The following is a 12,276-nucleotide window of genomic DNA, read 5'->3' as shown; positions in this document are numbered from 1 at the left end:
TCTCTGTGCATTGGGGCGGTTGGGTTTTTACGGAAAATGGCATTCACTTTAGAAAATGATAAACTTCCCTCCGTCCCCCAACTACATGAATATCTGGTGAAACGTTAAAAAGTCGAGGCAGAAGCGGGCCAGACTGCGCGCTGAAGGACGGCTAACATCCCTGCCTCGGTCTACTGACTGCTGGCGGCCCCCACCCCGCCCGTCACTGTGTGCGCCTGCCTCTCTCCGCGCCACTACTCTGCACCCTCACTCCTCACAATGTGGGGCCCAGCAGCGCTGGCATCACCTGGGACCTTCCAGAAATCAGGGTCTCTGGCCCCGCCCCAGGCCTACTGGGTCAGCCTCTGCAGTCTAACAAGAGCCACCTTGCCCAGGAAGCCTACCCCCTGCCCTGCCCTGCCCTGCCTGCCGTCATCCTTCCCTTCTCTCTGTTACTCATGGTCTCCTCACCTTCTACCGTGTCCTTGCTTTCCCTGTTGGGTATTGTGAACTGTAATTCCCGTGCCTGAGCTGCACCTGCCACGGAAGGCGCACTCAGCAAAAACTTGCGGGACCATGGCACGGCTCCTTACCCGACCGACTGTGGATGGGAAGCCTACTGTGTGCAAACTCCTGAGCCAGGTGCTTCCCCATCAGTCGTTTGCACAACGATCTTGCCAGGTGGATACTATTACCTCATTTCTCAAATGGGGAAAACTGTTTCCCAGAGGTCGAAGCGAACAGTAACCTTTGGAGCTCTGACTCAATACCCGGGAGCTGTGTGAGTCAAAGCCCGGGCTCTCTGTGCTGGCCCCCGGATTTGGTGAGCTCTCCAAGGGAGGGTGTCCCCTGGCCGCACCCCCGGTTCAGCTGCACTTGCCTGGGGCGGACCCACACCTAGTAAACCTTTCCCACTGGTGGAAAATGCTGCAGCGGTGAGGAGAAGCGGGTGAGTGTGTGTCTCTCACCCAGGCTCGGTTTCTTAGGGCAAGTCCTTCGAAGCCACCCTGCAAATTCAACACGGTTCCCTTCTCCCTGTCTTCTGTCTGGTGTGCTCTGATTTGTGCCCTTCAAGTTACCCTCGTGAGGTTGAGTTATTCCGTGATTACGCCTCACCTGTTCCCTTTAGACTGAAGCAGTGTTTGTCTGAGGAAACTAAACTCCCACAGAGCAAATACTGATTATTGCTTCGAGCCCAAAGATGTTGCCCGTTCTCCTGACAGACATTGACATTCTTTAAGAAGCAGGAAGTCAGAGCCAGAAAAAGCTTTACTAAATCTCTGCTTAGTACAAGAGGAGAAATACAAAGGGGCATTAAGTAGGGGAAACAACCTCCCAGGTCGTTAAATCAGTGCAAAATGAAAGCAAGTGCTATTTTGGGGGTCATCTTAGCCAATTTTAGAAGTGGTACAGGTCAGTGTGGGCAAGGGTCTGGAGCTGCAGACATTCTTAGAAACTGCTTGGTACGTTTATTCAGAGGAATATTTGTAGCTATGAAAAATAACGTTGAAGAATATTAATATAGAAAATACACATTGGTAAATGAGCCTATAAGGTTACAAAATAGTCTTATAGTAGCACATATTTATAAAAACAAAATGGTTCTCCTACAGACATTGCAAACAAGTGAAAGGATTATACCAAAATTTGACCCCGGAACAATGGGGTTATGCTTTTCTCTGAAAATTTTTCTGGGGGCTCATCTGTATTTCCTGTATTTTTTCCATAAACGTGTAATGTTTTGGGAGGAAAAAAATAGTTTGCTTTACAAAAAAAAAAAAGAAAAAAGAAAAATCCAATCAGAAAGAGTGGGAACTTGGTGGTGTGAAGAAATACATTAATTTTTTAGACTTCCTACAGGAGAAAAATTCCTACCAGAGTTCCTGTCTGGTTTTTAATTTTGTTTATACTTCTGTTTAAAAAAAATCTAAAAAGGAATGCATTTATATCAGTGTTTTCATGCAGTTTACATTTTTCCTGCCAGAAGGTGTTGTGATTGGCAGGAGTGACCATGTGAAGTTCACGTTGGAACTCCTTAGATATAGAGGTTGGCAGAAGTTTGAGAGGGAGCAGATTTTTAATCAAAGAATTAAAAAGTCCAACTCCCCAAGGTGTTTTCTTTAAAGATAAATTTGAGACGTGGGATGTCATCCTGGCATTTCGGTCACTTCTAAATAGGGACTGGCTCAAAACTGTTCACTTGGTCCATCATACAGAGGTGTGTGTGGAAATTCTTCATTTTTTTTTTTTTAATTTTAAAGATTTTATTTATTTATTTGAGAGAGAGAGAATGAGAGAGAGAGAGCACATGAGAGGGTGTAGGGTCAGAGGGAGAAGCAGACTCCCTGCCGAGCAGGGAGCCCGATGCGGGACTCGATCCAGGGACTCCAGGATCATGACCTGAGCCGAAGGCAGTCGCTTAACCAACTGAGCCACCCAGGCGCCCTGAAGGCAGTCACTTAACCGACTGAGCCACCCAGGTGCCCGGAAATTCTTCATTTTTCCAATAATATTTCTGAACTTGTCTGGCTCTACTGATTTTTTAAAAGAGTATTGTATTTAGCTTTCTACCCATATTAATGTGTTTTTGTTAAAAAACAGAATAAAAAAGGATGACTATATTATGTCCATTCATCTAATGGAATACTGTTTGGGAGTGACAATGAATGAGCCCAAACCACACCTGACCACATGGATGAATTTAAAAAACAGAATATGTGCACAGTAGGAATGCTAATTATATAAATTCCAAAATCAGGTGAAACTAACCAATATGTTGTTTGGGGGATATATACATATGTATTAAAACCATAAAGAAAAACAAGGATGATTAACAGGAAACTTCGAAACAGCATTTACTCAGGGACAAGAATGAGGAGATTGGACGGGGCCGGGTGGGGGCAGGGCACTGCTGAGGTCCTGCTTATGTTATTTTTCGACAGCTGAGTGGTGAGGCGCATGGATGTTCATTCTATAGTTACTATTTAACTAGAGGTATCCATTATATGTACTTTTAAAATATGTTTCACAGTGAAATAAAAAAGGAGAAAAACAAAGGAAATGATTCGCTTAGCTTACGAAGGACGACCACATTGTGTGGCATTTTCCAAATGGTAATGAATGTCCTATACTCAGTATGCATGGGGACGATTCTAAGTCTCTACGTGCATTAACTAACTGAGCCTCATCCCAATCTTATGAAATAGATCCCCATTTTACAGATGAGGAAACTGAGTCTACCGTGGGTAAGAATATTGCTCAAGATCACACAGCCACTAAGTGTTGGGACCCGGGGCCGAATGGAAGCCTGTCTGGCTCCATGGCCACCATCTTGACCACTCGGCAGTAATGATCTCAGTGTGCTCTTGGTGATCAGGATTTTTTATTTATTTTTTTAAAGAATACAGTTGACGGTTGAACAACGTGAAGGTCAGGGACACTGACCTCCTGTGCCGTCGAAAATTCGTGTATAACTTCCAACTCCCCTAAAACTTAACTCATGGTCTACTGTTGACCAGAAGCTTTACTGATAACATTTACAGTCAGTTGACACACATTTTGAATGTTATATGTATAATGTACTGTATTCTTACAGTAAAGTAAGCTAGAAAAAAGAAAATGTTAAGAAAACCGTAAGGAAGAGAAAACACGTCTGCAGTACTGTACTGTGCTTACTGGAAGATTCTGCATAGTCAAACCCACGTTGCTCAAGGGTCAGCCGCAGCTGTGGTTTCCGCTGACCCCTTGCTTCCTGCCTTTGTGAAAGGAAAGGGCATCGAGGCTTGCTTGCGGTTACCGTAGCTAACGTGTGCCCTTCGGAGAAATCACCGAATGCTCCCTGCCTGCCTTAGCTAGTTCTCCTTTGCTTGTGCTCAGATTTCCTTTTCTTTCAAACCCCAGCAGCACCAATGGCTCGAATGAAAGTCTGGCAGAATTCTTAGTGGCTCTCCTCGGCCAGCACTTCTGGGTTGCCTCCATGGGCTGCTCAAAGTTGCAACTTGCTCCAAGATCCTGTTCTGGCTACAAAGAAAATAGAACCAGAAAACCTTCCCAAGGCAACAGTGGTAGAGACATAAATTCTCTCGGGAGTGTGGTTGACCAAAGGACGTGCTCTGCTGTCCTTTCATTATCTCAGGCTATACTTTCCCTGGCTAAGCGGGCACAGCAGCCGAATTGCTCAGACACTACGGTAAGCTGGTGGCCCAAGGAGTTCGGCACCTCCGTCCTCTTCCAGGTCTACTTCTGATTCTCTGTGCAACTTTTGGGTGGGTCCCAGCCTACTTTGAGCTCCGCTAATGTACTTATGAAATGAAGGATGAGTATTATAATGCTTTCTGGGTGCATTATAATTCTGGTCACCAAGCTGGATGAGCCAGGGGCAACCTTCTCCACACCCCGCAGTAGGGCAGTCCCCATGCCCAGTGTGAGTGTGCGGGGGTCAGATCTGCCCCGTTTTGTCACCTACAGGCCAGTCGTCCCGGGCCTGATGCGTTTCTCTGGGTAGCTCAGTTTCCTGCTCTCAGAACGTTTCACACCTTCCCCAGTTCTTTCGAAACTCATTCAGATCTTCTACCCTGCTCCTCTTCCTCATTTTCAACAAATAAACATCCTTTTTACTTTTCAAAAAAAAAAAAAAAAGAATTAGCTGAGAATTGCCTAACCTTCTTGATATCAAAATTAACGTCACGGTCTGTACCAGCCTACTCTCCTTTCCCTCCTGAACAGAAGCAGCCAGTCACCCGAGCGACACCTGGGCGCCCACCTCTCCTGCCCCTACTGTTTCCTCCATGAACGATAGCACATCTTTTTTTTCTCTGCCTTTATGGTTTTTCGTCTTGATTTTCAGCAATTTTATTATGTGCCTACATGTGGCTTTATTTAAAAATAGTTTGCCTCTGGAATCCGCAGTTATTGACTTAAGGAAGTTCTAGAAGATTAGGACGACCACCCGAGTGAGCCCTCTCACTTCAGTTCTGTGGCTCCTTCAGGCACAAGACCGCGTACCCCTTCATGCCATAATATTTACATAGAGCACTTCTAAATCAAAGTACTTCAAGTGCTTTCTCTATTCCCTTTGTAAATATTTACTGAGGATCTACCATGAGCCAGGCTCTGAGCTGGGTGCCGGAGATGCAGTGAGGGCAGGGACGTGCAGGGCCCTGTGCTCTTGGAACTTCCAGGGGCACGGAGAGGTGGGTGGGACCCTCCTTCCGAGAGAATGTTCTTTTGCTTCCAGCAGACAGCTAGAGTGAAGGTAAACAGCCCTTACCCATCTGGTGTTGAGCTCGTTCAAAGCTGGGTGTCGGGCTTTGTGAGGACCGCCCCATTTCCTGTGGACTCTTGCTCCTGGGAAAGAAGCCGGGTGGGGGTGGGGGGTCCCCACTGAAAGTCTGGAGGTCACCAAGCGCCTCCTCTGTGGTGGGCTTCTCCAGGAAGAACTTTGGAAAGCGTTAAGTTTCTCAGTTGCTCAGTGAGAGCTTCCAAATCAGCAAAGCCCTTGAAGGGCAAAGAACCATCTAGTGTCTCTCCCACTTCGCTGCATTTCCGCTTTCTCTGTGAACTTGGCGGCTCAAGCTCTTTGTGCCTTCAGGGCCCCAGACACCAGTTTTTGTCTCCCAGCCCTTGGCTTCTGAGCCCTGCGGCTGCTGCGTTTAGCTTGACTCCCCTGTCTTCCAGCTCTGCCGGCTCGCAGGGCTGTGGACAAACGCCTCAGAGGGAGACACAGAGCATCAGCTTGTGCCCCTGGGCTTCTCTAGTAGCTTGGACCCTTGGTCCTGGCTGTCCTGGGAGCCCTACGACGCCTTGAAACTGTTTGGGGCTTAATTCCGTTTTCTGTTTGTTCTTGGCAGAGAAGTTGCTATACTGCAACTTAACCTGACGTGGCCCGAAGTGAGGTCCCGGGACGAATGCCATGCTAATCACTGGAACTGCTGAGCCCCTGCACTCACGCCCTCCTTCTGCTCTGCCAAGCATCCCTACTGTCCCTTCTTCACTCTTGGGGACCTCCCTGATTCCTGCTGTCTTACCGCTCCTTGCCTTTGTGAGTGTGAAACGTAAAGACTGTTCTCCACTCGAACCAGTGTGTGGTGTTGGCAGATCCCATTTTTCAGAGCCAGTGACTGGGTGCGGTGAAGTTGGTTGGTTCTTGGCCTTAGTTAACTCAGCCCTTGGCTTCCAGGCCCCATAGAGGTTAATTCTGATGAGTTGTAGGTTTGGTTTGGTTTGGTTTGGTTTGGTTTTGCTCTCTCTGCAGTGAGAGAGAAAGCCCCAGACTTTCTTCTTAGTTTCTTCCCAGGATGTTTTACAGCATGGAGGATCTCGCTGGGAATTAGAAGTGGAAATCCTTCAGGCTTCCCTATTTCTAGAGAGTCAGCACTGAGATTTCGGCCGGGGGGGTGGGGCAAATATTTAAGCAAGTGTAATAGTGCGACAGTAGTTGGTTTGTCTCTTCAGGCACGGGCATTCTGTGCCACTTAGCCACATCACCTAAGCTCACAGTGCCTTAACTTATGGTGGCAGTTCTGTTTTTCATTGAAATACCCATAAAAATTTAGAATTTATTGTTGTCTTTGGGCTACGTCCTTTACACATTTTATTCCATTTACTTTTTTTTTTTTTTAAGATTTTATTTATTTATTTGACAGAGAGATAGCGAGAGCAGGAACACAAGCAGGGGGAGTGGGAGAGGGAGAAGCAGGCTTCCTGCCGAGCAGGGAGCCCGATGTGGGACTTGATCCCAGGACCCCGGGATCATGACCTGAGCCGAAGGCAGATGCTTAACGACTGAGCCACGCAGGCGCCCGATTCCATTTACTTCTTACCGTGACCCCAGGAGACGAGTATTCATGTGTCCGTTCAGACTTTGACACAGCTCATCAGCAGCAGCAGGATAGGTCAGAACCTGGCTGTATCCGACTCCCAGTCCTGGTACTTAGCACCCCCGCTCTGCTGCTTCCCACAGGGCTGTTCCTGCCACGGGTATTATCTGCCCTCCTGAGACTTATCTTTGCAGAATTTCGCGGGAGATAATCCACTTCATCCCAACTGATTTGTGTTAAAGAATGAGATTGTGTAACCTTTATTGCTGGGCAAACACCGTATCTGGGCAAGACCGGGCTTTCTGAGGATTTCCCATCCCCTTAGGACAGACTGTGTGACCACTTATTTCGGCAAAGTACAAACTGGCGTAGTATTAACTTATTATGAGTCAGGATGCATGTTTTGTGCAAAGTTTGATTAATTTGATATCTCGAAACCAGAACTGCAACAAATAGATTAACTGTGAAGTAATTTATTGTATCTGTCCTTCTTGATTTCAGGCCAGTCTAATTAGCATTAACAGCACTTGTACGGAGATGGGCAATTTTGACAATGCTAATGTCACTGGAGAAATAGAATTTGCCCTTCGCTATTGCTTCAAAACCTGTTCTTTAGAAATATGCATCAAGGCCTGTAAGAATCTTGCCTATGGAGAGGAAAAGAAGAAAAAGTGCAATCCGTAAGTTTCTTTTTCTAAGTTTTGACATTAGGTGGTAGGCGTATTGGGTCTGAATTTTATATGGGAAAGTAAAAGTCCTCAAATAACCAAGACAATTGTTTAAAAGAACAGAACTATAAAGAAAACCTATTGAGAATGATTTTAAAGCTGTAGTAATTCAAACAATGATAGATAAGTAGGTCAGTCAGTGGAATCAGAAGTCCAGATGCAGAACTTGGCCTACTTGGAAACTTCTAGAATTATGAACAGAGATGAGCAACTTTTTATTGCATGCATTAGACACATAGGGTTCCCCTTTTGTGAACTTCCCATTCATATCTTTTGGCATTTTTCTACTGGGTTGCTTGCCATTTTTTAATTTATTTAGAGGAATGTTTGGTTTGGTTTGGTTTTGCTCTCTCTGCAGTGAGAGAAAAAGCCCCAGACTTTCTTCTTAGTTTCTTCCCAGGATGTTTTTGGATACAACTCTTCATTGATTGTATGTATTTTATATATCTTCTAGTTGTTGCTTGTTTTCTAACATTGTTCATGATGGCTTTTCTTGAAAAGAATTTGATGTCAAATTTGTCAGTCTTCTCCTTTAAAATGTCTGTATTTTGAGTCTATAGAAAAATTCTACCTGAAGGTTATAAATATATCCTTCTCTATTTTCATCTATTAGAGTTTTTTCATACTTCGATCCCTTCACCTTAGAACTAGAATTGATTTTCTATGGCCTTTCTTTTTTCTTACATGGAAAACTTTGAGCACACTGTTTTAATTACCAGTCAGGGAAAGGGGATGGATTGTTGGTCCAGCCAAACTCTGCTCTGCTCTGAAACCTTCAGGAGCTCCTCAGGGCAGGACACATGAAGTGCATTGCTGTGGAGTACTTAGGGTCTCCATAACAGTGTCCCTCTTGTCCTTCTGGTTTCTTAACTTCTGTTATTCCCCCAACTTATACCTTTTGCTCCAGGAAAATTGGAATAGTCGTTTCAAAGCTGTCCCCTGATTTTTTCCAAAGAGAGGCTTTCCTCATGTTTATGTTGTGACTACTTTCCCTACAGCACTCCCACAAGTAGCAACCATAATCCTGTCCATTCTTCAGACTACTGTCCAGTCCCATCAGACAGGATGGGACATTATTCTGCCCATGACTGTTCATGCATGCTGAGCCTCTCTTGTAATTCTCAAAAGGACTATAGTGAGGTGGTTGAGGGTATGGACATTGCACCCTGGTCCACCATTTATGTGGTTTGACCTTGGACAAGTCACTCAACCTCTCCATACCTCACTGTAACACAGGGAAAATAATAGCACCTCCTTCAAAGGATTGTTGTAGTGTTTCCTGGAATTTGCCCATGTTAAGCCTTCAGAACATTGTCTAGAACATAATAAACATTCAACAAATAGGAAGCAAGTGAGGCACAAAGTGCACAGAGAAGTAGACCCAAAACTCCACAGAGGGAACCCCTTGAGGCTTTGGCCAAATACTCAGGGCTCATACAGACAAGATTTCATGAGGTCTGCCACAGCGCAGTTACGGGGTGGTGAGCCACTGGGCGTGGCGCAGTGATGGGGAAGATGGGAGCTCTGACCAGCGGGAGCGGAGACTGCTGAACACCTGGGGCACTCACTGGGATGCAGCTGTAGGATTTTTCTAGCCTCAGAGTAGGGGCTACTCCAACTCTCCCTACCTCAGCAAAATCAAGCCTTGATAGGGTCGAACTGAGTTGCCCGTCAGTGAAATGCCTACTAGAATATTAGTCAATACTTTTTAAAGGAGAAACAGCCCAGAGAGGATTCTGGGAAGGTGGCAGGGTGGGAAGCCCTAGGTCTCCCCTTGTAAGACAGTGATTGCACTGGTAGAAGCTCTCTCATGAAACGGTTTTGGAACTGCAGTCTCTTGAAGGCTTGCAACTCTCCTTGGAACACTTGGATGGTACATTGGGGTTAATTTCAGTCAATTTCCGCTCTTAGCCTAATAGCTGCTCTCCCTCCCCCCACTCCCAGCCACATGGCAGGCAGCCGGGCTGGTGTTCCCGGAGCAGCTTACGCACCGCTTGCAGGAGTCAGCGTGGGCAAATAAAGGGAGTCTGTCCTCCAAATATCAGGGTTGTGTGCTCTGACTGCAGACTGCCGCTTCTGATCACAGAGGTGCAGACCCAGAAGCAGGCAACCATTGTGGCAATTTCCTCCAGTTGTTGAGGTCCCCTTCCCATCCGGGCGTCCTCAGGAGGATTACCAGCAGATTTCTCATCAGATCTTTTAGAGGCCAGGAGGCAGTCAGTAGACCTATTCAAAGTGCTAAAGGGAAAAAAAAAAAAAAAAAAAACAACCCACCTGTCAGCCAAGAATCCTATATCCAGCAAAGCTGTTCTTCAAACACGAGGGATAAACTAAAACATTCTCAGATAAACAAAAGCTGAGGGACTTTGTCCTGCAGGAACTAAATACTCAAGGGAGCCCCCTGCGGGGTGAAATGGAAGGACACCAGACGGTATCTCAAGGTCATGCGAAGAAATAGACCTCAGGAAAAGCAAATACACAGGCAATGATAAAAGCTAGTATTATTTAACAATGGTGTGTACTTCCACCTTATATATTTTAAAAAATTATTTGTCTCTTATTACTGCTGTTTGTTTGTAACTTTGGTTTGTAACTCCACACTTTGTTTTTGACCTAACTTAAGAGACCAATGCATTTCAAAGAAGGATTAGTTTGTGATTTTGGTTACACAGTGTAGAAAGGTGTAATTTTGTGACCTCAGCAATGCAAAGAGGTGAGGTTGGCACTAGGAAGGAGCAGAGTTTTTGTTTGCTATTGACGTTAAGATGGTAAAAAGTCAAAGTAGAGTGTTATAACTCTAGGAGATGAGATGTAATCCCCTTGGTAAGCGCAAAGAAAGCAGCTACGGAACATAATACAAAAAAGAAATGAGAATGGACTTTAAACATTTTACCACAAAATTCAGCTAAATACAAACGAATGGGGGGTGCCTGGGTGGCTCAGCTGGTTAAACAGCTAAATTTTGGGTCAGATCATGATCTCAGGGTTGTGAGATTGAGCCCGGCCTCCAAGCACAGCGGGGAGTCTGCTTGAGATTCTCTCCCTCTGCCCCCCCCATTCACGTGTGCACATGCCTTCTCTCTCTCTCTCTCAAATAAGTAAATCTTTAAAAAAGTAAATACAAAAGAATGACTACAGTACCACAGTAAATGGGAGACACTAAAGCTAGAAGGTTTACAGAAACAAATAGGAAATGACAGAATAAGTCCCTCCTTATCAATAATTACCTTCAATGTAAATGATCTAGACCCTCCCATCAAGAGGCAGAAATTGTCAGAATGGATAAAAACACAGGGTCCAGCCGTTACCGGAATCAGTAGTCCTTGGCATCACCGAAGTGGCCAGAGGAGCCAGGAAAGGGCAGTGTGAGGACCTCACCGGAGGGGTCAGTCTAGAACAGGGTTTCAGGGGACGGGCAGAATGCAGGTGGAGAGGCCCCACAAGGGGAGAGTAAAGGGTGAGGCATATACTTCCTATTTTCACTTTTTTTTTTTTTTTTGGCGGGGTGGAGGAAGTGACAGGTGGAGAGAGGACAGGCTGACGCAGGACCTCCACATCCAGGCAGGTTCTCTAACCTGCCACCCGTGGAGCCCCAACAGCCCTGCCTCTGGATCCGTGGTCATCACCACATAGGCAGGTAATAAGTGATGCAGATGCTAGGGGTAGGGCAGGGGGAGAGCAAGGGAGCTTTACAGCCCCAGGAACATTCCAGAGGATTATGGCCAAAGACTGTGTGAGCCAGGAGGTGTGTAGCCAGCACTGTCCTTGTTCCCCACCAAGCTCTTTCTGTCAACCCCCAATCCAGGGGGAAGCAGGGTAAAGAAAATGCTGAGGTCTGATTCTCCTCCTCCTGAACCCTTTGTCCCCGTGCCCCCTACCCCCTTGCTGAGCTCTCACCTTGTCCTGTCTGTGTCTGGCCACTAGGTACGTAAAGACCTATCTACTGCCTGACAGATCCTCCCAGGGAAAACGCAAGACTGGAGTCCAAAAGAACACGGTGGATCCAACATTTCAGGAGACCTTGAAGGTACTTGCTGGACAAGTATTCAGGTGCTAAGTCTCCCCGTCCCAGGCTGGGCACCCGGGGCCAGAGTTCAGCAGAGTGTTCTTCTAAACTCTTGAGTCAGTTAAATCTAAGTACAGACCCTTATACGTTTCTGTAGAGCTCTGTCAATCAGTGGCAAGGTGGCAGAAAATAAATTTCAGCCTTTGTACAGGAAAAGTGCAGAGTCTGCTGGACTCGAGAATGGCTCTTGATTAATGATTTCTGAGAAAATGGTGAAAAAGAACCTGGTTGCCTCTCAGTCTCCAAAATTGGTTTGTCCTGTTGAATTTTTATGGCTCCCAGAGAGGTACTCTCAAGCAGGCTCCGCTGTGAACTACTGAGTTACTATCTTCACGAAAGTGTTCCTTTATTGTAATAATCTGGCAGCCCTAGGTTTCTTCTTTTATGAGCAAAAAAAAATAGTCATCTTATGAAAAACATTTTATAGAGGAATTGTTTGGGTTTTCACTTTCTTTGGTGCTAAGAAACAGGATTTGCAATGTGGGGCAGAGAGATAGGGAGCGACTACGGGGATTTAGGGTGGACGATTGGAGACGATGTGTGGCAGAGGCCGAGAGCTAGGTGTGGGAGGCTTTGCACTGGAAGAACCATCCAGATGCACAGGGATGTACCCAGTCAAGGCTGGGCAGCCCAGGGACCCCACATGTCAAGCCTGCACAAGGAGAGGGCTTGGTTTGCCTTCCTT

The 12,276-nt window shown here is 46.1% G+C and overlaps 1 protein-coding gene across 3 annotated transcripts in view; it reads left to right on the top strand.

The window, feature by feature from the left end:
* The window catches only part of SYTL3 (synaptotagmin like 3), a 93,492-nt gene that overhangs the window by 72,562 nt on the left and 8,654 nt on the right, over positions 1-12,276 (top strand). For all 3 annotated transcript variants that reach the window (XM_036110074.2, XM_036110077.2, XM_036110076.2), the window contains 2 exons: positions 7,299-7,477; positions 11,450-11,552. In XM_036110074.2, the coding sequence (XP_035965967.1) occupies positions 7,299-7,477; positions 11,450-11,552 (282 nt within the window). The remainder of the gene's footprint in view (positions 1-7,298; positions 7,478-11,449; positions 11,553-12,276) is intronic.

Source organism: Halichoerus grypus, chromosome 9, assembly GCF_964656455.1.
Source record: "Halichoerus grypus chromosome 9, mHalGry1.hap1.1, whole genome shotgun sequence".
Lineage (NCBI taxonomy): Eukaryota > Metazoa > Chordata > Mammalia > Carnivora > Phocidae > Halichoerus > Halichoerus grypus.
The sequence above is the reverse complement of the archived record's forward strand: the minus strand, read 5'-3'. Positions and strand labels throughout refer to the sequence as shown.